Source organism: Aotus nancymaae, unplaced genomic scaffold, assembly GCF_030222135.1.
Source record: "Aotus nancymaae isolate 86718 unplaced genomic scaffold, 86718_ANA_hifiasm-v0.15.2.pri h1tg000011l, whole genome shotgun sequence".
In the NCBI taxonomy this organism is placed as follows: Eukaryota; Metazoa; Chordata; class Mammalia; order Primates; family Aotidae; genus Aotus; species Aotus nancymaae.
In genome coordinates, this window is record NW_026988422.1 from 54,429,679 (window position 1) to 54,455,613 (window position 25,935).

Sequence of the window (25,935 nt, forward strand, 5' to 3'; positions counted from 1 at the left end):
CTGGGAGGAAGGCTGCAGTGTCCTTACTGCCATCCCCCACTTTGTGGACTTGCCACACTGGGGAACTAAACCCAGATACGGTAAATGGCTGACATAAGGCCTCACCCTTCTTCATTGCTCTAAGAAGACTACCACTGGTCCCTTGGGATAGAACTCCAAGGGCAGGCTCCATGACAGCAGGAGGAGGAAATTATAATTTGGGGAGACTCAATGAAATGGGAGAAGAGCAAACTAAGAAGAGACAGGGTAGGGGGCAGGAGTTGAGTAGAAGGGGAGACAGCCTCCATGAAGCAGTGCTAGGGGTCCTTAAACGGTCCTAGAAGCTTGGGCAAGAATGCCCCGAGGCAGCAGGGAGAGAGCCAAGACAAGAGCCATGCTTACCCATCTCCATAAGGCTGGTGAACCCTGGCAGGGCCAGGCTACTCCTCGGGCCCTTCACCAGGTTGGGGGTACTGGACGACCACTGCTTATATCCATCTACCAGGGACTTGAGGCTGAATCAGAGGACAAGAGGAAACTGTTAGAACTGGTTACCTTCCTTACTTGACCCTCAGCTCCATGGGTCTATGGAGACGTTGCTCCCTACCTGCTTCATTCTACCAAAGAGCCTTGGAGTACATACAGGCAATGACTCTTACCAAGCCCACCTGCTTCACAAACAGAAATGTACATGCTCCAGGGAAGAAAGGGCAGTAACATGACCCACCCCCCTTCACATGCTGCTATGGAACTGTAGAAAGAACTAGCAGGCAGGCTGGCAAGCAGACAGAAAGAATAAGGATGGTCCTGCTGGCAGGGGTCTTGCCTCAGCCCATCTCAAGGGAGAGGCACTCAAAGCAGACACTGAACACAACACATTGTGGCATTACAGTTACTGTGATGCAAAGACCTGCGAAGCCAGGCAAGCACTGGGCCGCCAAGCCAGCAGAGGCGGACCAGGCTACTCCACGCACAGCGTTTCTCAGGCTCTCCTTCCAAGCTTCATGGCATGCTTAGGCAACTTTCAAAGCCATCCCCTTTTCAAAATGAAAAATCAACCAACAAAGCCACGCCAACCCAGTGCACTGTGGGACAGACCTATGTGGGTAGTGCACAGTGCTGAAGCAGAGCCCTCGGTTTGTCTGGGGATGGAGAGACAGAGGACAGGAGCTCGCTTTCAAATCCCTGTAATCAGCTCATATGGAAAGCCGGTAACTCTCCGAGGATACAGCCTGGGCACCCTGCCAACCCCCTTGTAGGAGGCGGGAACCAGAGGCCTAGAAGCACTGGTCTTTTCCCTAGAGAACAGTAAAAGGGAGGACTGAGGAATCCGTGGGCTATGGTTGCCCTGGAAATATCAGGATTACGACCAGAGCAGCTTTCTTTTTTTTTTTTTTTTGAGACGGAGTTTCGCTCTTGTTACCCAGGCTGGAGTGCAATGGCGCGATCTCGGCTCACCGCAACCTCCGCCTCCTGGATTCAGGCAATTCTCCTGCCTCAGCCTCCTGAGTAGCTGGGATTACAGGCACGCGCCACCGTGCCCAGCTAATTTTTTGTATTTTTAGTAGAGACGGGGTTTCACCATGTTGACCAGGATGGTCTCGATCTCTTGACCTCGTGATCCACCCACCTCAGCCTCCCAAAGTGCTGGGATTACAGGCGTGAGCCACCGGCAGCTTTCTTTTTTTAAGGCTAGAAGAATCATTCATCTAAAGCCCACTTTCCCCAAAGTCCCAGCCATCTTGAGAGAGACAGAAGGACCAACGTTTTCCCTGACCTCAGAATTGTTTCAAGTGCTATCAGAAATACCAGCAAATTAAAGTACGTCCCAAACACCACTGGTTTCAACCAAAATATAGAGCAAGAGACAAGCATGCTGCCAAACCCACAGCCTGGGGCTTCCAACTGAGACTCTTGTAACATCACTTCCAGCTCTGGATCCAGGAAAATCCAGACGAGTAAAGTCAAAACCAGTGCTGAAGACCAAAGGATAAATAGCCACATATTGCCTCTCGAAAACCAAGAGTGCCAGGAGTATCCTAATTGGAGTGGTCAGTGGAGTGAAGAATAACGTAAAATTAGATCGACACAGGAATTTTCCCAAGGTGCACAATGGTACCGCTTACAACAAAAACAAAAACAAAAAAGTCAGTTCAGCCCTGGCAATAATGAGGCTTGATTCTATGGGGAATGCTGTGAGAACAGGGAAATGGAGGGGAGATTGTTACTAGGACAGTTGGTGGAAGGGTGAAGATGAGACTCACCCCAAGTGGAAATGTGGAGATTCTGATGGGGTACTTAAACCATTAGCTTTCTCACGTCTCTGAGGGGATCTTCAATGAATAAAGAGAATCAGTAGCAGGCAATGGAGGGCACATCCAGCTCAGCCTCTCCCACACCACAACACCCAAGGCTCCACTCACACTATATCGCCAGCTGCCTTCCCACTATCCAGCTGCAAAGCCCACACCATGAAAGGATCTTAACAAGACGGTGCTGTTTAAGCCATGACAGGCCCAGGACTAAGATCTCTGGGCAGCTGCAGCATAGTTGCAGGGGGCCTGTGAATCCATAGATATCCAAGTGGTCTATAGATAGGTATGTATTTTGGACAAATATGTATTATTTTTTAAAAGAATGAAGATGCAAAACTCACTTAACATTACTGAATTCAAAATGGCTTTTGGTCATCACATATTTTCTTTAGTCAAAAGGTACTAAAACTAGAAATATTACCATATAGAAGTTCTCAAAATTTCATTAAAGAGGGCTTCACTCAAGTCTGGGGAGAATATACTTTTATTTCTTCAGTGGGAACTGAGAATCATGAAAAAAGTAAGTCATGCATTTTTTAATTCCTTCAAAAGTTTGTGAGGAAGAAAAAAACTCCAAAGTTAATATTTTGCAATGTGAAATAAAGTTAATTTACTACCAAGACAAAAAAAAAAATCTTTAAATGAAGCAGAACCATAGGAATTGTTAAAATCCATAGCCAGCCCGGTGAACTCTATCTGGAATCACATTAATGTCAAGAAATAACAAGAGACTCAGGGTGACTGAGTTTCTCAGACCCAGCTCAACCCCACTCTAGCCTAGGGCTCAAAGGACAAACTAGAGAGCTCTCACTTAAAACTCAGTAGAAGAATCTGCCATCCCCCAAGGATTCCATTGCTGGATTCTTACATAGCGGAGGTAGTTTGCCCTACATATCTAAACTTTCTGCTCGAAGGTATCTAGTGATTTCCAAAGCTTCAGAGAGTCAATCCTTTATGAATCAAACTGTTATTTTTACCTTCAGCTCAGATCTGACATGGGAAAGTAACAGATTTTGGACATGAAATCTTAGTATTTAAAAGACTACCAAGGCCATTTGCAGGTTCAAGGCACTTGTAAGGCTAATATTCAACCTGAGAAGCTCCTTAGAAAGTCACTAAAAGACATAGAAGGAGACTACTGGCTCTCTTTGCACGTATTTAATAGAAACATCAAGAAACACTGTGCTAGCTTCTAACACCAAGAATATGAAGTGTAAATGGTTCCATCCATTCTTTGGGTATGATGTAAAATTGCATGAGAAGCAGTAAGTGTCATCACAGCTAATATTTACACATGCTCACTATGGGCCAGCTCATCCTCTCTGCACTCACAAAGATGAACTTATTTAATCCTTGCCTCAACTCCATGAGACAGGTAATAATGTTATCCCATTTATAAATGAGAAAACATAAGGTCACACAGCTAGGTGTGGCGGAGCCAGGGTTTACGCCCAGGCAGTCTGGTGCCAGAGTCAAAGACCTTCACTACTACACTATGAGTGCATGGCCTGTGAAGAACTGAGGCTCAGGGGAGAATGTGACCCCTAGGCCTCAAGCCCACAAGTGAGAACACAGGCACATTCAAAGCTCTCAGCCCCCTTGTGCCCTGCCCAGAGGAGGCCGTCATATATGGCAGTGTGGCAATGGGGTAAGGCCAGAAAGAAGTTGTAGCGGCCCTGGAGTTATATACAATTGCAATACCAGGGCTACCTGCCCCTGCTTCAGGAAGAGCCTCTAGGCAAGAGAGTCCTGTTAACTTCTGCTCTTTCTTCTCTTTCTTCTGCATGAATGCTTTAAGAAAGAAGAGCCAAGTATAAGCAGAACACTCTGGCAAAACTTTTCACATTTGGTTCATGCTTGGGTTACTCGCTACTCTGAGTAGAACACCTTCAGAGGCTGGCAAACTACAGGTGGTGGGTTAAACCCTGCCAGTCACTTGCTTTCCTAAGGTTTTACTGGAACATAGCCATGTTCATTCATTTACATGTCGCCCATGTCTATGGTGGCTTCTGTGCTCCAATAGTGGAGCTGAACAGTTGGGACAGGGCCATAGGAATCACAAGCCTAAAATAGGTGTTATTTGGTTCTTTATGGAAAAAGTTTTCCATGACTATCCTAGGAGGTTCTGGGAACAAGGAGGTTGAAAAACTGTTGTAAAGATTAAGAAGCTTGTAATTTCTCGGCAAGTGTTCAAACACATGACAGAGAAAAAAAGATATTTCATATCATATGTTTAAATGGTGCATCCATCTTCAAGTGAGAAAGAATTTCATGTCGTCTGGCACTTACCCTTCATCTCCTGAGGCAAGCTCCTTCTGACCAAGCGTCCCTGGTCCCCACGTCCGCCCCTTCTTCTTTGGAGCCCTCTTCTCCTCCTCCTCCCCTTCCTCCTTTGGGATGACTGAGCTCCTGCCCCAGGTTTTGCTGCTTTCACCTGGTGTCACTGTGAATAACAAGGGTTGGACAGGATCTAGAAAATGGACAGACAGGGCTCCCCCAAACTAGCCTCTACACCACCAGACACACACACACACATTTGGAGCTGCAGGGAAGTCAGACCTTATCAAAAACTCTGTGCCCAAGTGGAACCTTCCAGGAAAGTAATGGAGTTCTCAGCCATCAATCATTTTGCTCTCTCAAAGTATTAAACATGGAAACACTTCTTCAGTTTTCACAAATCCAATGAAAAGCTAGAGCTTAGGCCGGCCAGACACCAGAGTTCCAAACAGATCTGACTTAAGGAACTTGTTTTGTTGAGTGGGATTGGATAGTGAACAAATAAGGAGGCAGGTGAAGGGGGAAAAAAAAGACAAGGGGTAAGGAAGGTGTGGAAGTTCTTGGAAATTCTTGGAAAGAAAGGGCAGAGAAGGAAGAAAATGAGGAGTTCAAGGTTATGGAAAAGGAAGTCAGGAGTAGGAGAGGGGAAGGAACAGGCCTAGAATAAGAGAGATAAGAGGGGACGAATATTTTTCTGACATTAATACCTGGGAGCAAGGGTTGAGACCCAAATGCCCCAGGGACTGTGCTTATGTCATCAACGAGCAAAGTGAGATAGTCACCAAAACACAAAGAGTTGAAGGGGCTGATGCAAAATATGGAGTATATGGAAGCTGCTATATAGCCAACTGCAGCCACGTGAAAAAATCAACCCACGGATTTGATTTCATTTTTAAAGGAAAGGTAGAAATCTCGGATTTTTAAATAAAATCTCTCTGACTTTAAATCAGGGAAACGAATTCAGTCACATATAGGTGTATATTCACACACACATACACTTATATGTATGTGTGAGTATATTTTTTTAAGCAAATACTGCAGCAAAGATAAAACTGGTCCAGATTAGGCCTATTATAAAGTCTTTGGCAAGTTTCCTTAGGGTCTATACTTTGAAAAAAAACCCTTCCTTGGGAAGTATGGACAAAAGAAAAACAATGATGCCCCAAATATGGCAAAGAGTTTGCTGGGTTCTCAGGCCAGGTAGCAACCTGTATCTACATCACAAACCAGTTTCTAAATTGCTTTGTGAACCACTGAAGATCCCATTAATACCCACAAATCCCTTTGCTGATATGTGACTAAAAGGTAGAGGAGGCAGTAGTAAAGTTAATGGAGAGAGACAAGGGGGAGGGCTAAGGGTTTGCGTACATATGTGCATGTATATACACATTGTCGAGGAGAGGTGGCAGAAGTTATGGATGGAGCAAGCCTGGACCAATCGGTGGCTGGACAGAGCAGGGGACAGGTGCCCCTGGTGTGTTCTGGCCCCAGCTAATTTGGGAAACAGTCTCACACTGGATGGCTCGAAGACGAGGAATGATGGTGGGACTTGCAGGAGGACTGGAGCGGCTGTTGATAAGACTCTTCCTTTTATCCATGGTTGGGGAGGCCTGCACTGTGAACTTGTGCTGGAAATCTGCTTGGGGAAAGACAAACACGTGTATGCACTAAAATTTCCCATAAGCAAATTCATATAAGAAATCTGACATTCCTCAGCATCCTTGAGGGACAGGCCCCAGTTTCCTGAAAAGCTCTTTGTTCACCTGGGAAATGTTCTCTTTTAGAATCATCTCTTTTTCCCAAGGGACATGGGGAGAGGAATATATGAAAAGATGGAAAATTCACTGTGCAAGTGAACTTCATTAGTGAGCTTCATAAAGCTGTCTATATAATGAATATAGATCAAGCAATTATGTACTAAGAATAGCTTTTTAGCTCATGAGATATTGTTGATTATTCTAGGAAACTTAACTTAAAATGATTGGTTTTACATAATCTATTATCAGATAGATTTGGTCCTCTACTCAGGGACCGAAGCAGGGAGACTGATTCTCCTCACTAAGTGCAGACAGAGCAGCGCATCAACAACTAGCCGTTGTGGGAACCTAGGGCAGTGAGGGAGCTGGAGCAAATGGCTCCAATTCTGACACATTCCAAAGGAAGTTACGGTACAGCATGAAGAATGTAAAACTTACAGCTCTGAATTTCTGAGTTTCAGTCTCCTCTTCTATTGAAGAGGTATATTAAACAGCTGCCTGCTTGCACCTATGTCTCCCAATCAGACTGTGATCTCCCTGCAAGTGGGAACTATGGCTTTGCTATCTGCATCCCAGCATGCAAAAATACGCTGGCACATGCTAGATGCTCAAGGGGTGCTTAAAGACTCCATGCTGCCTGAAAAGGAAAAACAAATGTGCAGCAAGGAAACCAGCAAACATGGCTCATGAACATATTCACTCAACTGCATGGAACGAGTTCCCTTATGTGTACTTAAGCCACCATTCTAGTGCTTAACATCATCTGCTCCTGCCCCTTTTAGACTATTCTTTCTTTGTTCCTTACACTTCTAATAAGCCTGCTTTCTAGGGCCTTATAGACTTAGAATACAATGAATATTTTTATCTACATCAACACACATTTTAGCATTCAGCTCCCTCCATGGATACATTACACACCACAAAGATTCTAATTGCTAGTTTCATATTTCTTTATATCTTCCCCAAGGCTGTAGTACAATAAATGTACCTTTATTCAACTGATATGTGTGTCTGAAAGGCCACATGTAAATCTTACCCTGTAAATTCTTATATACTAAGCCTCCTGGTTTAATCTTATCATGTAAATTCTTATTACATTCAACCTAATCTCAGTTAGAGAACTTATTAAAGAAACCTCGACCATGCATGGTGGCTCAGACTTGTAATCCCAGCACTTTGGGAGGTCAAGGTGGATGGATCACTTGAGGTCAGGAGTTTGAGACCAGTCTGACCAACATGGTGAAACCCTGTCTCTACTAAAAATACAAAAATCAGCCAGGCGTGGTGGCGCGCATGCATGCAATCTCAGCTACTCAGGAGCCTGGGGCAGGAGAATCGCTTGAACCCAGGAGGTGGAGGTTGTAGTGAGCCAAGATATTGCCATTGCACTCCAGCCTGGGCAACAAGAGCAAAACTCCGTCTCAAAAAAAAAAAAAGAAACCTAGAGACAAGTTATTTTGCATAGCCAACACTTCTTGTGTCTCACACATGCACACCCTGGAATGCTTCCCCTCAACTTCATGCTTTCTTCTCCAGGTTTGCCTAAGGTGAGATGTGCCCCTGTGAGCGACCAGGCTTCTAGTAGCCTGGACCTTGCCAGGCTGTCCTCACTTTATATTCTGTGTTCACTCACATGCAACTATTTCCCTGGAGTGGGGTAGATTTTCAGCACGCCAGTCTTTCTACTAGACAGAATGGCCCATTTCAAACAGGCTAGATTTTAAGCCCCAGGGTGTCATGTTTCCAAGCTCAGTTGCGGGCTCCCACAAACCCTCTGCCACACCAGCTCCTTGCCCTCCTCCCATTTCCCAGCCAGTCCCTGGCCACTGACCGGAAGGGAGGCTGATGCGGTTGCCGTCCTTGAGCTTCAGCCGGCTCTTCCTGAACTTGCCCTTGCGTTTCTTCACCCGGGGCTTCTCCTGGCACAGCTGGTGGATAATGATGTTGAGCTCCCGTTCCAGGATGTCAATCTCCCGCTCGGCCAGCTCCTGCTCCCGACGCCGCAGCAGTTCCTCCTGGTTCTTCTGCTGCAGTGCAGCCCTGGTCAGCTCCTCCTCCCAGGTGCGAAGTTCCTGCAGGATGGGCAGAATCATCAGAGAAAAGACTGAGGTGTTCAGTGCAGAGGGGTGCTGGGTTGAGGCCTGAGAGCTCCCAGAGGGCTCATGGCAACCTGGAGAGCTCTCCTATGATGCTCAGTAGAGAGAGAGAGAGAGAGGACTCGATAGCTGGTAAATCTACACCAGATCACCTTGAACAGTGGGGAAAGGAAGGCTCAGAACAGCCATACTGAGTGGACAGCCAGAGAAGCTAAAGCCATAGGCCAAGCCCTAGAGATGGGGGCTGACAGTTTCTAGTTAATCCTTCCTCCTTCATTAAAATTGCCTGTGATTAAATATAGAGAGAAAGGTTTGAATAGAAAATATAATCATGTATTTATTTACAAACTTGGTTCTATTTTATTTATTTATTTATTTAGAGACAGTGCCTCTACAACCTCCACATCCCTGGTTCAAATGGTTTTCATGCCTCAGTCACCCAAGTAGCTGGGATTACAGGCGTGTGCCACCAAACCTAGCTAATTTTTTGTATTTTTAGTAGAGGTTAGGTTTTACTATGTTGACCAGGCTGGTCTTGAACTCCTGGCCACCTGCCTCAGCCTCTCAAAGTGCTCGGATTACAGGCATGAGCCACCGTGCCCAGCCTAGATTTTTCTATTATATAAAAGATGTTTTTTAAACCAGAGCCAACTTAATCCAGCTTAAAATATATCTATTATACATAAATCATCCTCCAGGCAACACCTAATAATCAAATAAAAATGTATTTCCAGGGTGGCTGCTCAAAAGGTATGTGAGACATGTCATCTAAATCTTTACATTCACTTGGGGAATTAATCCACTGAGGTATGTGGTTTCAACTTACACCGTATCTTAAAGGCCAATGATTTGCTCTGGAAGAATCATGAAAGCATAGCAAGGGAAAAAGAGAACATTTCCTGAGGTCTTTTTCAGGCACTTGCTCTAGAACCAAATTCGGCTGCTGCTCTATCACACTCCCCTGAAACGAACCATTAATGAGCACAGGAGATGTCACCCCAGAGCAGGCCGGGCCCCTGCAAAACCTGAAGGACAGTCAGTCACACTGCTAGGGGGAGAGTTGAAGCCAGAAAGCTAGAGGGTGGAACTGGGACAAAGTCCCATTTGGAATTGCCTCTTGTGACCCAAGAACAGTCCCTTTGTCCTGCTCTGAGAATGGAAGTAGGAGCCACATCAGATGGCAGAACCTCTTCCCTACCTCCCCTTTATCCTTCCGCATGAGTTCATAAGTGAGCCCAGCACTACATTCCTGGAAAGAAGGGAGCGGGTATAGAACCAGGAAACAGGAAAGAAAACAGGAGGGGGTATAGAACCAGGAAACAGGAAAGAAAACAAAGCATGTCTAGAAAAGTTTTAAATCTAGAATTTAAATTGTTCATACTGGTTACCCTGAGCCTAGGATTAAAGTAGGGTGTGGGGTAGAACTTGAGAGAGCCATGTCTAAAAAACCAGGATATTTCTTCAATAAAGGAGTCACAGCAACACTTTCATGGTTGAAACCTAATTTCTCAATGAAATACTCACTAGAAGTAACCATTTCTGGATTAAAACAAAATAGTGTAGAAAGGGAACCTAGAGCTAGAAAACAAGCATGTGAACCCATATTGGAGAAGCCAAGCAGCAGGTGAACACTGGAAGAGAGGAAACAGATCAAGAAATGAATAAAATATTCGGATGCTATAAACTCCCCATTCAGCTTGTCTTCCATCCCCAGGAGAATGTCAAAATAGCCATAAAAGTGATAGACAGAAAGAAGGCCAGGCATGATGTCTCATGCCTGTAATCTCAGCACTTTGGGAGACTGAGGCGGGTGGATCACCTGAGGTCAGAAATTTGAGACCAGCCTGGCCAACAAGTGAAACCCCATCTCTACTAAAAATACAAAAATTAGCTGGGAGTGATGGCAGGTGCCTGTAGGTCCTGCTCCTTGGGAGGCTGAGGCAGGAGAATCACTTGAACCCAGGAGGTGGAGGTTGCAGTAAGCCAAGATCACACCAATGCACTCCAGCCTGGGTAACAGAGCAAGACTCTGCCTCAAAAAAAACAAAAACAAAAAACAGTGATAGAAAATAAATGAGAAAAGAATTAGCACACTGAAAAGCATCTAGCACGTGGTAGGTGCCCAGTGGCCAAATAACTATCAAGTCAATAAATGAATGAATAGAACTAATAATAGGAGATCGAGTGCAATTTTATTAATGCAATTCTTCTTTATGGGAACACAGATTTATCATAAGTTCCTGAGAGTTGAACTTGAACTTCTGAACTACTTCTTCCTTGATGAAATAAACCTCACACTAATTGTGCACCCTCCAAATCCTTTGCTTCCCTGTCCCATGACTTTGTCTTCATTACCAAGAGAACAAAAATTCATGGAAGATGTAGAAAAAATATGTAGAAAAAATATTCCTCTTTGGTTTATTTTGCTGTTATGTGTAAAAGTTTAAAAGTCAAAGCTAATTTCAAGTTTCCCAAGTCATCATCTCCTGCATGCTCTTATCTAAGGGATGTTTAGCTCTAAGCTTCTCTCTTTAATGGAATGCAAATCCTAGATGACACCAATGCATTCTCACAATAATACTCAGAAGCAGTAGATTGATCCATCCTGAGGAATTAGCTGAATCACAGGGTAAATCAGGATATTTGTGGAGTATATGCCTAGGACACCATTCACCTGGAGGACACTCAAACATGGTGTGTCTTCTACTTGTGCAACACCTATTTGTGTTGCACAGTTTGCAAATCACATCTTCCACATACAGAATGAGTTAAGAAAAATCTCTCCAGAGAGAAAGCTCATTTTACATCTTACTCTCACTTACCAAAAACAAGCCTTATAATAGAGAGACATCCTAGCATGGTGGCTAAGAGCAAGGACTCTGGAACAAACTGCCTGTTCAGGTCCCAGCTTCACCATCATTACAGCGTGGCCTTGGGCAAGTTAATATGGGCATCACATGTAATATGGAGTTAATAGCACTGACATCATTGAAACAGACAACTATTATCTTATTAAATAAGATAATTCATATAAATTATAAGAAAGCATGGCACACAGCACATGCTGTACAAATGTTAGCTTTTACAAGAATGAGTTTGACTCCTGGTAACTACTTACTGACAAAATCCAACCTTCATTTTTCTTACTGGCTGGTACCCTTATAATTTCATCAATTAAAAGAAAGATAACCAAGAGTCAGTGACTCAGCAATCAAAACAAAACGAAACTAAACAAAACAAAAAATAGCCAGCAACTCTGGGGATTCTTCTAGATGGAATAGTATTTAGTGAGAGGAAGTCTTTCGTAATCATTCTGCTCAACAGTCAGTGCAGGTCCAGCCACCAGAGTCCCTAAAGAGTCATTTTAAGTTCGCTCCATTCTTCTAGAGAATGCTCATTGACTTGGCAAACAGTAATGTGTTCAGAATTGTCATATTCCATAAAGAGTTTAATCTCTTCAAATCAGCTCCAGAAATTATGTGCAAGTCATTTGTGTAAGTGAACAAAAATGATACTTGATATGGTTTGGTTGTATCCTCATCTAAATCTCATCCTGAATTGTAGTTCCCATAATCTCCATGTGTCCTGGGAGGGACCAGGTAGAGATAATTGAATCACGGGGGTGGTTTCCCCTATCCTGTTCTTGTGATAGTGAATTAGTTCTCACGAGATCTGATGGTTTTATAAGGGGCTTCTCCCTTCACTGGGCACTTATTTTTTCTTCTTCCTGCCATCATGTGAAGAAGGACCTGTTTGCTACCATGACCGTAAGTTTCTGAGGCCTCTCCAGCCCTGTGGAACTGTGAGTTGATTAAACCGCCTTCCTTTATAAATTAACCAGTCTTGGGTATGTCTTTATTAGCAGTGTGAGAATGGACTGATATAATATTACAAAGAATATAGGTTTTTGGAATCAGAAGACCCACATTCAAGATTCTCCTTCTCCACTTACTAACTCTGTTCCTTCAGGCAAGTTGCCAACCCTCGGCTCTAAGACGGAAATAGTAATAACACCTGCCCTACACACTGATGGCAGGAGCCATAGGACTTCTGGATAAAACCGATAAAAAAGGTCTCATCAAACCTTTCAAGTGGAAAAAGTGGGAAACCATAAAGCCATAAACAATTTTAGCTATCATTATTATCATATGGCTACTAACATCCCAAATTCCCATAGTGCAGAGTGAGAAAAGAAAAAAGAAATTAACCAAATCTATAAAGACTTCCCTCTTGCCCCTAGCTACATCTCTTAGATTTAGTCCTGCCCCTATATAAGCAATATAACTGCATGTGACTGGCTTCGCCTGTGTGTATACTGACTGCTAGGGACACATTGAGGGAACAGAAAGGGGCCATTTAGGGAATGGCCACTGAAACAAAAAGGCAGATCTCTGGTAGGGTAGGAGTCTCTGAACTCCCTGGTTGGTTTGGGCTTGAAATACTTTTCATAAAAACATGAAAAATGCAGCACAATTTCAGACCCATGGTATTTTTAGCCCATATTCTATTTCTGATTCTGATGTCAAAAAGACACTGGAAGGATGTTCTGATAACTATCCTCAAGGTTGAAGTGTCCCTGTATCAAGTTAACCTTCCTCTAGAAGTCCATTATATAATCACGAAATATTTCGAGAACCTCTCATATTTCCAGCTGGCAGGGTGAGACATCCCACTGGTAATTGTTCTCTGGTTTGGACAATTAAGTAGACACCAAGCAGAAAGGTGGGCATGCTAGAATCAGGGTGGTCAGTCAGACCCAGTCCAGAGGCCCCAGTGGATGAGGTCTACTAATTCAATGCATATCTTTTTTCTTTTTTTTTTTTTTTTTACCTTTTCTTTGGCCCTGAGTTGGTCAAACATCTCCTGAATCTCATGTTTCCAGTCATCCTGCAGGCAGTGGAAGGAGTCCTTGGGCATTTCAAAGAAACCAGACTCCTCTATGGTGGTTAGCTGGTCCAGGATATTCATGAAAGATGGTCGTGAGTGGGGATCAGGGTTCCAGCAGTCTGAATAGAACATGCGGATACACAGAGAGCATGAGTGGATAGAGGTAAACATATAAGACTTAGGCTACTACATGGCCTCACTTTCCAGAAAACTACCTCTTACTTCTTCCAGAAACAGAGATCAGAACTTAGATAACCTCAAATAAGGCTCAAGAAGTAAACCAAGCTGCCCACCATTACAACCATAAAGAGTGAAAATGAAAATAAGATGCAGCAGTTCGGTACTCATTCCATTCTGGCTGTTAATTAAGAATAAGAAAAGTGAGCCCAAAGAGTTTTCTTGTACAAAGCATTACCATAACACAATTTACCATGCTACTACCTGATTCAGGAATGAACAATGGGGAACTATGCCCTGGGCCTTAGTTTCCCATAAATAAACGAGTTAGCCCTTCCCCACACCCACAATGGGGTGATGAGGAGGAGAGGATGAAAAGCATTCTAGTGGGAGTCAGGGAAAGTGAATTCTACCTAATCGCAGCTCAGCCACTCCCTAAGGGGGCGGCCACCCATCCACTCAACTTCGCTTAGCTTTAGTTTCCTTACTTATAAAATTATGGGGTTTGACTAGATGACGTTTAGAGTTCCTTCTCCTCAGATGTTCTTCACTTCTCTTAAGGCACTCAGAGGTCCCGACATAAAAGCTGCTATATTTTCTGATTTTGCATTAGATAATAATATGCTGAAGTAGTGCACAGCAGGCTTTTTTACTAATTTAACTTCTACAGTCCCTGGAGATGTGACCTGCTTGCAGCAGGGTGTGGACGTCATCTTGAAGAAGACAGTTGCCCATAGGATTCCTCCTTAGGTGACTAAAACTTTATCTCCTCTTTCAATAACTGATCTCATAGAATTGGGCAAACTCTACCCACTGCTTATAAGAAAGCAAAGTGTTTCCAGTTTGGTTCAGACCAAGGGTTACTTACCTTCCATGAGTTTGGCAAAAGGTTCTGGGCATGTAGAAGGAATAGGAAGGGCGAGTTTGTTCATGGCCACTCCATAGGCAACTGCTAGGCCATCAATGCCTCGAAAGGGCACCTCACCAGTCAGCAACTCCCAAAGCAGCACCCCATAGCTAAGGAGAGGAAGAAGACAGAAGCCATGTAATAAACCTCAGGTACAACTTAACCCCAAAAGCTCATGAGGCTTCTCTGAGCAGCCCACATTCTTCCCAACATATAGCAAGACTAATGAAATAGAAATACTAATGTGATCATAAAGGGAAGCCATAAAGCCTACTAGCTAAAAGCAAAATCTCTGGAGTGAAGCACACTAGGTTTTCGAGTTTTCTTCCATACTTCCTTATCTATATGACCTTGGGCAAGGTACACCTCTCTAAGCCTCTAATTCCTCATCTGTAAAGCACAAATAACACTATCAGTCTGGCTAGGCTATTGTTTAATTAAATGAGCTACTATAATGTTTTAATAAGTGCCCAATAGCCATAGCTCTTTTGTTATCCCTATTGTTTTTTTGGTTTTTTTTTAAATGGAGTTTTGCTCTGTTGCTCAGACTGGAGTGCTGTGGCGCAATCTTGGCTCGCTGCAACCTCTGTCTCCCGGGTTCAAGAGATTCTGCTGCCTCCAACTCCCGAGTAGCTGGGATTACAGGAGTAAGCCACCACGTCTGGCAAATTTTTGTATTGTTAGTAGAGATGGGTTTTCACCACATTGACCAGGGTGGTCTCTCAAACTCCTGACCTCAAGTGATCCTCCGGCCTCGGCCTCTCAAAGTGCTGGGGTTACAGGTGTGAGCCACCACACCTGGCCTGTTGTCACTATAATTAATGAAATAAACTGGAAGAAAAGGCAGCCTCCCAAGTATAAATTTTTTTGTTTTAAGAAAACTTAAGCTTTTGTCACAGATACACTCTTTTCCCCAAAGTGCTAGGATTAACAGATATATATATTGTTTTAGCTTTATAAAAAGCAGAGAGCTAACCACTGAAAGCAGACTTTGTTCTATAAAAGATTTCTTTAAATGCCTACTAAGTTGAATAGATTTCTGCCCCCGGATCAGTGTGAGTGGGTCCTTAACCAAGATCTTTGTCTAATTCAAAGGGAAAAGTTTCACAAGGATAGACCACATCGGTAGAACAGAGCAGCACATCAGCTGTGAGAACTTCAGTGTGCCCTGCCTATCCTTCAAGTCCACACAAAGAATTTCTTTTTTCGTGTCCCATGAGTCAGTGAATATGAGTACAAAGCTTAATGAAAGAATTAGTCTGTGAATTCACAATCAGAACCAGACACAATCACACAGCACTCAGTCCTTCCAGGAATAAGTCAAGACAAGAAACCATAAGGCTATGAACAGTTAGAAGAATGGCTCTCCTTATGTTTTCAACACCAAACTCAACAATAGTTTTGCAACCAGCAACAAAGGTCACATTAATTTAAAAAATAATAATAGGCTGGACATGGTGACTCATATCTGTAATCCCAGCACTTTGGGAGGCCGAGGCAGGCGGATCACTTGAGGTCAGGAGTTCAAGACCAGCCTGGCCAACATGGCGGAACTCCATCTCTACTAAAAATACAAAAATTAGCCAGATGTGGTAGTGCACAACTGTAATCCCAGCTATTTGGGAAGCTGAGGCAGGATGATTGCTTGAATCCAGGAGTCAAAGGTTGCAGTGAGCCAAGATTGCGCCACTGGACTCCAGCCTCGGCAACGGAGTAAGACTCTGTCTCAAAATAACTAATAATAATAATAATAATAAACTCAGTAGCTATTTATTATGAAACCTTATATGTGAAGAGTGCTAAGGTACTTTACAAACATCACTGTGTATCTCTACAACAATTCTGATAGGTATTATCAACATTTTGCACATGAGGAAAGCAAGTTTTAGACGTGTTTAGTAGCATATTACTAAGGGCATACACAGAGTACATCATGGTGGGCCCAGACCAATTCCCAATTTCTTCTCCCTAGAATGCCTTCTACCATTTCTCTGCTTGGTAAACTCTAATCATCTTTCAAGATCTAACTCAAATGTCCCATCATTTATTCATTCATCGGATGATGGCTTTACCCCAGTGAGGCTTTCAAATACTATCATTTTCTTTATGCATCTTGCCAGGAAAAAACAAAAAGCCTGGTAGCCAGTTGGTCTTGACTTGTCTAAGGAGATGGATTTTAGTTTGGAGGCTGATGGGAATAGGGTTGGACAGTTTAGGATGCCTTCCCAACATCCCCAGATGTTACTCAGCTGTTTGGGCTGCCATCTATTGTAGTTGTCTGCCCGCCTATGGGCTCCTAAAGAGCAGGGAGAGTTGTTTTTAATATTGGCATTCTCAGGGCCTAGCCCAAGCTCTGGTACACAGGAAGCACTCATAGATATGTGAGTGGGTGTGTGCGTGGGTACAGGAGTGAGTGCTTGGTCAGACAGTCCCGCAGGCTAGAGTAAAACCTAAACACCATCAAAACTGCACTATTTCACTTCCTAACAAACCTTTCATGTGACTTATCCAGGTAGTGGTCATGCTGGGGAGCCTCTACCAAGTGACCTCCAGGAACTCTCAGCCCTGCTGACCAAATTCCTAGGCCAGAGCCACTGTTATCCTCAATTGCTTGCTCTTGGAATTAATGCCACCTCCATCCTGGAGAATAAAAACCAAAGGTCCCACAGAGCCCTTTTCTCCTAGCCAGGCAAAGACAGTTGGTATCTGGACCCTAACTACCTGGAAAGGTCACAGAGTGTTTCAAAGACCCAAATATGTCCTGTTTGTGTCCCTGCAACCTTTCTGTGACAGTTTTCACACTGAGCTCTAAGCGTCCTGTGAAGGTGTCTCAGACCACCTGGAAGCGGTCGGGGGTGGGGCGGAGAGGGGACTGAGACTGGCCCCGTTAGCTCCATCCAGGGCAGCTCTACTCTTACCTAGCCTGTTTCTTTGTTCGTCTGCATTTTATCCCATTTCAGGGGTTCTACAGCTAAAAGAAATGTGAGAACATAGGCAGAATGCTACCAGAGAAAGATCTAAACAGACTTGAGTCAAATGCCTGGATTCTCTTAACAGCTATGTGCCCTTAGGGAAGCAAGTTCACCTCTCCAAACCTCAGTTTCCCCATCCCGACAACAAAGACAGCAATACTGACCTTGCAGAACTGTCACAAGGAATCACTAACACCAACAACTACCCCTTGTCCAGAAATTACCAGCTATGGCTATCTATGGCTAGCAGCCCTGTGGCTTCTCGGACAGGGCCTGAAATGAGAATGTCTGAGGAGGCTTATGTTGAACTACAGTGTTGGTGTCAGCTGAGGGACACTGGCATTCAGAGGAGGCTTTCTGAGGCTGACTAAACTGGTTTTCCTCTGCCAATATCCCTCTTTATTTCTACAATGGAAGGTGGGTGATATAAATGAAGACTTGGTATTCTGTTGGCAGGAAAAAAGACTGCAGAAATTAAAGAGAAATACAAGTTTACATGGATCTAAGCTCCAGGGAGAGGTGGGCAGTAGGGATTTACCTGAGGTTTAGCCAACTTAGTTCCCCTCCCAAGATTAAAAGGTCAATAAGTCCTTTGACGACCATCTGCAAGCAGCCTGGAAGAACCTGCTCAGCTAAGTCACTGCCTCTGAGTCCCCGCTCAGCTAAGTCACTGCCTCTGAGTTCCTCCCCGCAACACAGACCCACCAGCTCCCACAGTGCAGCCAGTAATTTCCTAAAAGCCCTCACTGCCTAAACCAACCCTCAGAGGATTTACTCTTGAGTCAATAATTAACCACCTCCCAAGGCCTGGTAATCCCTTTAACCATTTCCTAGGGTCAGAGGTGGAGGAGGGGTGCTTGTTTTTTTCAAAGTGAGGAAAAGTAGACAGCCACCTTTCTTGACAAAAGGCACAGCAACTTCACGCTTGTGCTGGGCCAGAGCTCTATTTCATAGTAACCTGTACCATCTCTAGACTGCCAGCTCAGCTCAGGGTCCATGCTCTGAAAGGAGGGGACCAGTCTCCCTTGAATAAGGTGGGCTGAGGAATGTCTTGCACTTGGTAATTATCTGTGACCCCACATTCCAGGAACCACGCTGTTTAATAGTCTTTGGCAAAGATAATTGAACTAATATATGTGAAAGCACTTTATAAACTGAAAGTAGCATATAATTCTTTTTGTTATCAACTGAACTCTCATTCAAAATGATGATATATTTATTAACATATATGTAATATATATATTGATAGACTTACTGACATAACAACATATTTATTAATGTGGTAATATGTTCATGCTATATTACATTCAAAAAGCAACTTACAAAACAGAAAGATCCCACTAGGGATAAGCAGATGAGCATATGAATAGGAGTAAACACACCAAAATATCAATACGCATTATCTCTATAAGTGGGTTCATGCTGATTTTCTTTTCCTGTCTCTTCTTTCTTGTTCATCCATATTTTCTAATTTTTTTCTGTAGAAAACATTTACTATTGTAATTTTTTAAACTTAAAATGATTAAGAAAATGCCTCCACCTCATCCCACATCCAACAGGCAAGAAGGCCTTGTGGGACAATGCCCTCTGACTGAAACCACTGCTGTACTCACACAGCACAAAGAAAGGTAAAGATTTCAGCAATAGCCTTCTTGAGGCAGTCCCCAATCCAAGCAGATTGGGAAACTTACACAGTTGAGGATCCAGCCCTTTATCACCTCACCCTCCATCACAGCATTTGCAGGAGAACTTTAGAAGCACACTCAAAAAGCAGAAAGACAAACCAGTTGGTCCTGGGCACCTGGAATAGCAGAGGCGCCGAGGCCCCCAGCCCTGGATGAGTTCCAGGAGGGGCAAGGTGTGGGGCATTCAGACTCAGCCAGTACCTGGCACAGGGCAAGCATTCCACAAATGCTTCTTGAATGAGTCAGTGAGTTACAAGTCAGTTTGGGAAACAGCTTTGTACCAAGTCCCTAGGCATGCCCTGCCCCTCCCTGGGACACCCTGCTGGGTCCTAGGCAGGGTGGGCTGATCATTCAGAAAGAGGCTCCCTTAAGTACAGGAACAAGAGCATACAGATGGTGGCATAATTACAAGCACAGATTTTCACTACACACATATCTAGTTCTAATCATAGCTTTATGTCTGCCACCTGGGTGAACTTAGGCACATGACTGAAACTGTGTGAGCCCAGTTACCTCATCTATAAAATGGAAATAATGATCCCTACTTTTGGAGATTCTTGTGAAGAATATAAAATATTTATAACATTACCACAGAACCCAGCCCTTAAGCATTTGTAGGTGGTAACAACAGTTACCAGTGTACAAGCATTGCTTTATGTACAGCAGTGGGCACACATCTTCCTCTGCTAAAGGTGAGAAACCATTTAGAGCTACTTAGATGGATAGGTTTGAGGAAGGAGGAATGAAAGGCCCATTTAGTGGATTATAAATTGTGCCTTGAAGGAAATCCTGCAGCATAGAAGCTAAGACAGCTAGGTAGGAGGGTGAATTGTGTTTTCAAACCACCATCATCAGCCAAACTGGGTCAGGAGGCCTAAGTCCTGGGAACAAATTTAGACTAGAAAAACTAGAGACCTACTGGCAGACCATGTGGCAATATCCAAGACACATCATCCAAAGTGCTTTTGATTTGAGGTTTACCTCCAAGCAATTTCCTCTAGAGAGTAGAATAATTTTATCAGATGCCTCTCACCAGAGGCTCTTCAAGCCTACTTTTAGGATCATGGTTATAGCAAGACCTAGAGGTTAGTCTTACAATAAGGATACTTAGGGTAAAAGCTGAAAGGTCCTGCCCTTATTTTTTCGGTGGAGAAAAAAGTTCTGTAATGGCCTTGTCCTTCCCTATCTACCACTTCTGTCATCCCGAGAAGACTCCATGTGAGGCATTTGTGCTTTCCCTTCCCACTGGGAACATGCTTGGATACGTGACACAACTCTGTCCAAATCATCACCAGCAGAAACCTCTGGAGTGTGTGACAGTAAAACCTGGGCAATTTCAGGGTTAGGATCGGAGGAGAAACCTAGTAGGAATATTGGAGGTAGATAACAATCATGTTGCTGAGAAGTCATGGTTTTCCATTAAGAAACGCAAGAGAAAGTTGAGTGTGACAAGTGGCTGCTTGTTCCCTCAAAGCTACTCTTCCTGCTTTTCCATAGTAAGAGCTTTAGTGGGACACACAGTTGTCCAGCTAGAACATACATTTGTCTGCCTCCCTTGGAGCCAGGTGTGCCCACATAACCAAGTGCAGGCAAATGGGGTGTGCAGAGATGTGTACAACTTCTGAATGGTCTTCAAATTAAAGATAAACTGTGCTTGACATGAATAAGCTCTCCTTCCTTTTTTATGAAAACTGTAATACACATGTTAACAGTCACCTCATTTAACCATTCGGTCAAGGTCAATGCACTGGGGGAATCTAAAAGAACCTAGGTTCCTAAAAGCTCTCATGGGGCACAGTTGCCCTGCCAGCCTGGACTATCTAGACTAGTTCGTGAAAGAGAATATGCTTCTATCTCATTTAAGCCTCCATATCTGCAGGCCTCTTTGTAATAGAAGCTTAGCTTAATTAATGTATTAATCTCATTAGCATATGGTCAAGCAATGAAAGTGTTAAAATTGAAACATGAAATTGCTGATTTTATATATCAAAAACAGCTGAGTATCAGTATACAACTCAACTCAATGAGATCAGGTCAGATAGTACAAGGAAAGTTAAACTCATTTCTTCTCATTAGCTACTTCACCCTGTAATTAATGCATGGTAAAATAAGATTCAATATACAGATGCTACAAAACATCACTGAAATAAGTTAAAGGAGTTCTAAACAAATGGAAAGATATCCCATGATCATGGACTGGACGACTTACTAAGATGTCTATAGGGCCACACACAGTGACTCACATCTGTAATCCCAGCACTTTGGGAGATCAAGGCAGGTGAATAGCTTGAGCCCAGGAGTTCGAGACTAGCCTGGGCAACATGGCGAAACCCTGTCTCTCCAAAAAATAGAAAAAGTGGAGCATGCCTGCAGCTCCAGCTACTTAAGAGGCTGAGGCAGGAGGATCAACTGAGCCCAGGAGGTCAAGGCTGTGGTGAGCCATAATCACACCACTGTACTCCAGCTCAAGCAAGAGTGAGACTCTGTCTGGGGGAAAAAAAAAAAGATGTCAATAGTCCACAAAGCTACAGATTTGATGCAATTCCCATCAAAATCCCAGCCATCTATTTTGCAGAAATTAACAAAATTATCCCAAGATTTATTAAATGCAAAGGACTCAGAATAGCCAAAACAATCTTCAAAAGAACAAAGTTGGAATCACATCTCCTAATTTCAAAACTTACCACAAAGTCATACCAATTAAGAAAGAGTGGTATTGGCATAAGGACAGACATAGATTAATGGAGTAGAACCGTGAATCTAGAAATAAACCTTCATATTTCTGGTAAATTGACATTTGATAAAAGTGACCAGACAAATAATTTGATGGGAAGAAACAGTCTTTTCAATAAATGGGGCCAGGATAACTGAATAGCCACGTGAAAAATAATGAAGTTGGACCCCTACTTCACACCACATACAAAAATTAAGTCAAAATGGATCAGAGACATAAATGTAAGAGCTAAGATTATAAAACTCTTAGGAAAAAAACATAGATGTGTAAGTTTTCATGACTTTGGATTAGGCAGTGTTTTTTAGATATGACACAGATGACAAAGTAAACTAGACATCATCAAAATTAAAAACACTGTTTCAAAGACTAGCTCTAAGAAAGTGGAAAAACAATCTACAGAATGGAAAAAAATCATTGCAAATCATTTTTCTGACAAGAGAATAGAAAGAACTCTTTCAGCTCAACAATAAAAAGACAAATAAATCCGAGTCACGGCACCCAAAAAAAATATTTAAAAAAAAAGACAAATATTCTAATTTTTAAATTGGCAAAGGATTTGAACAGACATTTCTTCAGGTTCAAAGATATAATTAGCCAATAAGTACATGAAAAGATACTCAACATCATTAGTCATTTAGTGAAATACAAATAGAAATCACAATAAAATACTATTTCTCATCCACAAGGATGGACATAGTAACTTTTCTTAAAAACACAGATAATAACAAGTATTGGAAAGATGTAGTAAAACTGGAACATTAATACATTGGTAATGGGAATATAAGAAAATGATATAGTTATGATGAAAAAGTTTGGTGGTTCCTGGAAAAGTTAAACACAGAACTGCTACATGATTCAGCAATTTCACTCCTAGATATAGATCCAAGAAAACTGAAAAAATATGCTTACACAAAAGCTTGTGTTGTACACAAGTGTCTACAGTAGCAGTATTCATAACAGCCAAAAAGCAAAATCCCCCCAAATGCCCATCAACTGATGAATGGATAAATATGGTCTATCCATACAATGGAATATTATTAAGCCTTTTTTTTCTTTTTTATTAAAGCAATTAATTTAAGATATTAAGCCTTAAAAAAGAAATTAAATTCTGATATAAGTTACAACATGGATGAACCTCGAAAACGTTATGCTAAATGAAAAAAGCCTAATCACAAAAGACCACACATGGTATGATTCCATTTCTGTGAAAAGTCCAGAATAGGCAAATTCATACAGACAGAGAGTAAATTAGTGTTTACTAGGGAGTAGAAGGAGGAAGGATTAGGAAATGACTGATGATAGATATGGGGCTTCTTTTTTGGGTGATAAAAAAATGTTCTGGAAATTGGCCAGGCACGGTGGCTCATGCCTATAATCCCAGCACTTTGGAAGGCTAAGGTAGGCAGATAGCTTGAGGTCAGGAGTTTGAGACCAGCCTGGCCAACAGAGCAAAATCCCATCTCTACTAAAAATATAAAAATTAGCCAGGCATGGTGGCGTGTACCTATAATCCCAGCTACTTGGGAGGCTGAGGCAGGAGAATCACTTGAACCTGGGAGGCAGAGGTGGCAGTGAGCTGAGATTGTGCCACTGCACTCCAGCCTGGGAGATAGAATGAGACTCCAACTCAAAAAAAAAAAAAAAAAAAAGTTCTGGAAATAGAAAGTGGTTGTAATGGGCTGAATGGTGACCCTAAAAGCTATGTCCATGTCCTAATTCCCAGAATCCTTAATTGAATCATTATCTCCACTAGAGTCTGTGGAGGGTGTGGCTCTGCCCGTATCACTTTCAGGCTTCTGGCCTCCAAACTACAAAAGCACGTACTTTGTTGCTTTAAGCCACTAGGTTCAGTAATTTGCTATAGCAGCCCTAGGAAACTAATAACAATGGTGACCCATACACACCTTTTAAATATACTAAAAACCATTGACTTATATGCTTATTTACTTCTTGAGACAGGGTCTCACTGTCACCAAGGCTGAAGTACAATGGTGCAATTACAGTTCACTGCAGCCTCGACCTCCCAGGCTCAGGTAATCCTCCCATCTCAGCTTCCTGAGTAGCTGGGACTACAGGTGCATGCCACCATATCTGGCTGATTTTTAAATTTTTTGTAGAGATGGGGGTCTCGCTACATTGCCCAGGTTGGTCCAAACTCCTGGGCCCAAGAGATCTTCCGACTGTAACCTCCCAAAGTCCTGGGATTACAGGTATGAGCCACGTATATGGCCAACTTATACACTCTAAAGTGCACAAAGGATGAGCTTTACGATAGCTCAAGATGAATAATAGCTCAATAAATATTTTAAAATTATTTAAAATACACATGCACGCACACACACACACACAGAAGCTCACTTTACAACACATCAGGACAATAACTCCATGGACTGATACACAATGATAAGCTCCAATCCTTTCTTTTGTATACCAAGGTGATGCTACTGTCCCACAGCCATGACAACATATACTGTGTAGCTGCTCATCCTTCCTCAGCTGGGAAAATTTTTAGATCTATTTCCTTGCAACCTTTTGGGCTCATATTTACTAGGAGGATGGCTGGTCATTTCTAGTCTGTGGTTCTATAGTTCTGGGTACATACTTGGGAACTGTTTTTTCCCATTTCTGGGTCAATGTCAACAGATAGAGCCTTGACTGAAAGATTAACTAGATACCTGGAAAAGATAATTTTAGGCCATCAAGAAAAAGAGATTGCACAAAGAATAGTCATTGGCTCAGGAGCTTAGAGTAAGGACATTGGGTCAATCCCCTTCCCAAGTTCAGCAGTAACAGCCACGAAAGCCTAGCACTGTTGCTGAGCAAGCCAGGCTGATCCTCACGAAGATCTCCAGAAGGGACTGAGTATCCTTCCCATCTTACAGGGCAGAGATGGGAGTACATGTTGCCCCCGGAATCTACTGGCCTTTCCTAGTGAGCAGTCACCAGCACAAAGCGGCCTGCGTGTAACACTTGAGGGATTTTTTTTGGTAGATGAAAGCATTAGAAACTGTTCCTTGGCAACATGGGAATTAGCATAGATGACTCTGGGGGGACATCACTTAGACCTATTTTGGGTGCCGGGGTTTCTATGTAACCTCAATTCTCCAAGTCTTGAAATGTGTGTGCCGCCAAGATGGACCTGGGAAATGCTGTCCCTGCCCCTGTGGACCTTACCTCCACACATCACTGCCTTTGGAAAACATGGAGGCCCGGATGACTTCGGGTGCCATCCAAGCGTACGTCCCTGCTGCACTCATCTTGGTGGTTCGGTGCCATTCCCGAGCCAGGCCAAAATCAGTGATCTTCAGAATCTTGTTGCTCAGGTCTCCATTCTCCACCTTCTGGAGGATCAATACTGGGCAAGGAAAGGAATATAGAAGAAACCAGAGTCTGCATTAATCACAGGGAAACCGCAGAACAGAACTTTCTGCCATCCTCCTGGCCTCCCCTGTGGGCTCCAGCATTTAACTGCCATGGATTGATGGTCAGAGCCATCATTTCTTAAACATCTACAGTGCATCCATTTTTGTACCACCCATTTTATAGCCAGTATCTCTATTCCTCACAACAACTTACAAGGCAGGTACTATTGCCATCTCTGTTTTACTGATGAAGAAACTAAGATACACACAGCACTGTTAAAAAAAATTCCCAGCTGGGCATGGCGGCTCACACCTGTAATCCCAGCATTTTGGGAGGCCGAGGCGGGTGGATCACCTAAGATTAGGAGTTCAACACCTGCCTGGCCAACATGGTGAAACCCCATCTCTACTAAAAATACAAAAAATTTAGCTGGGATTGGTGATGCATGACAGTGACTCTGAACAATTGTGTCCTGAAATACTGGTATCTACCAAGCACCTGTTACTACTAATCATTAAAGCAGCAAAGTTTGTGAAAGCCTTATTTTTTTCAGCTTTTTAAAAGCTGAAATCCACATAACATAAAATCAACCATTTCAAAGTGAAGAATTTAGTGGTATTGAGTACATTCACAATGTTGTACAACCACCACCTGTCTAGTTCCAAAACATTTTCATCACACCAAAAGGAAACCCTGTACCCATTAAGCAATTATTCCCCATTTCCCCTCCTCCCAACCCCTTGCAACCACCAATCTCCTTTGTGTTTATGGATTTACCTATTCTAA

General features: G+C 43.0%; 1 protein-coding gene across 2 annotated transcripts in view; it reads right to left on the reverse strand.

The window, feature by feature from the left end:
• The window catches only part of MAP3K9 (mitogen-activated protein kinase kinase kinase 9), an 85,060-nt gene that overhangs the window by 11,628 nt on the left and 47,497 nt on the right, over window positions 1-25,935 (reverse strand). The window contains exons 3-10 of one of the 2 annotated variants that reach the window (XM_021675044.2): window positions 24,961-25,141; window positions 14,357-14,505; window positions 13,255-13,430; window positions 8,160-8,400; window positions 6,085-6,207; window positions 4,584-4,737; window positions 2,244-2,312; window positions 382-494 (exon numbers count right to left, since the gene is read on the reverse strand). In XM_021675044.2, the coding sequence (XP_021530719.2) occupies window positions 382-494; window positions 2,244-2,312; window positions 4,584-4,737; window positions 6,085-6,207; window positions 8,160-8,400; window positions 13,255-13,430; window positions 14,357-14,505; window positions 24,961-25,141 (1,206 nt within the window). The remainder of the gene's footprint in view (window positions 1-381; window positions 495-2,243; window positions 2,313-4,583; window positions 4,738-6,084; window positions 6,208-8,159; window positions 8,401-13,254; window positions 13,431-14,356; window positions 14,506-24,960; window positions 25,142-25,935) is intronic. The other variant, XM_021675045.2, reaches the window with a different exon arrangement.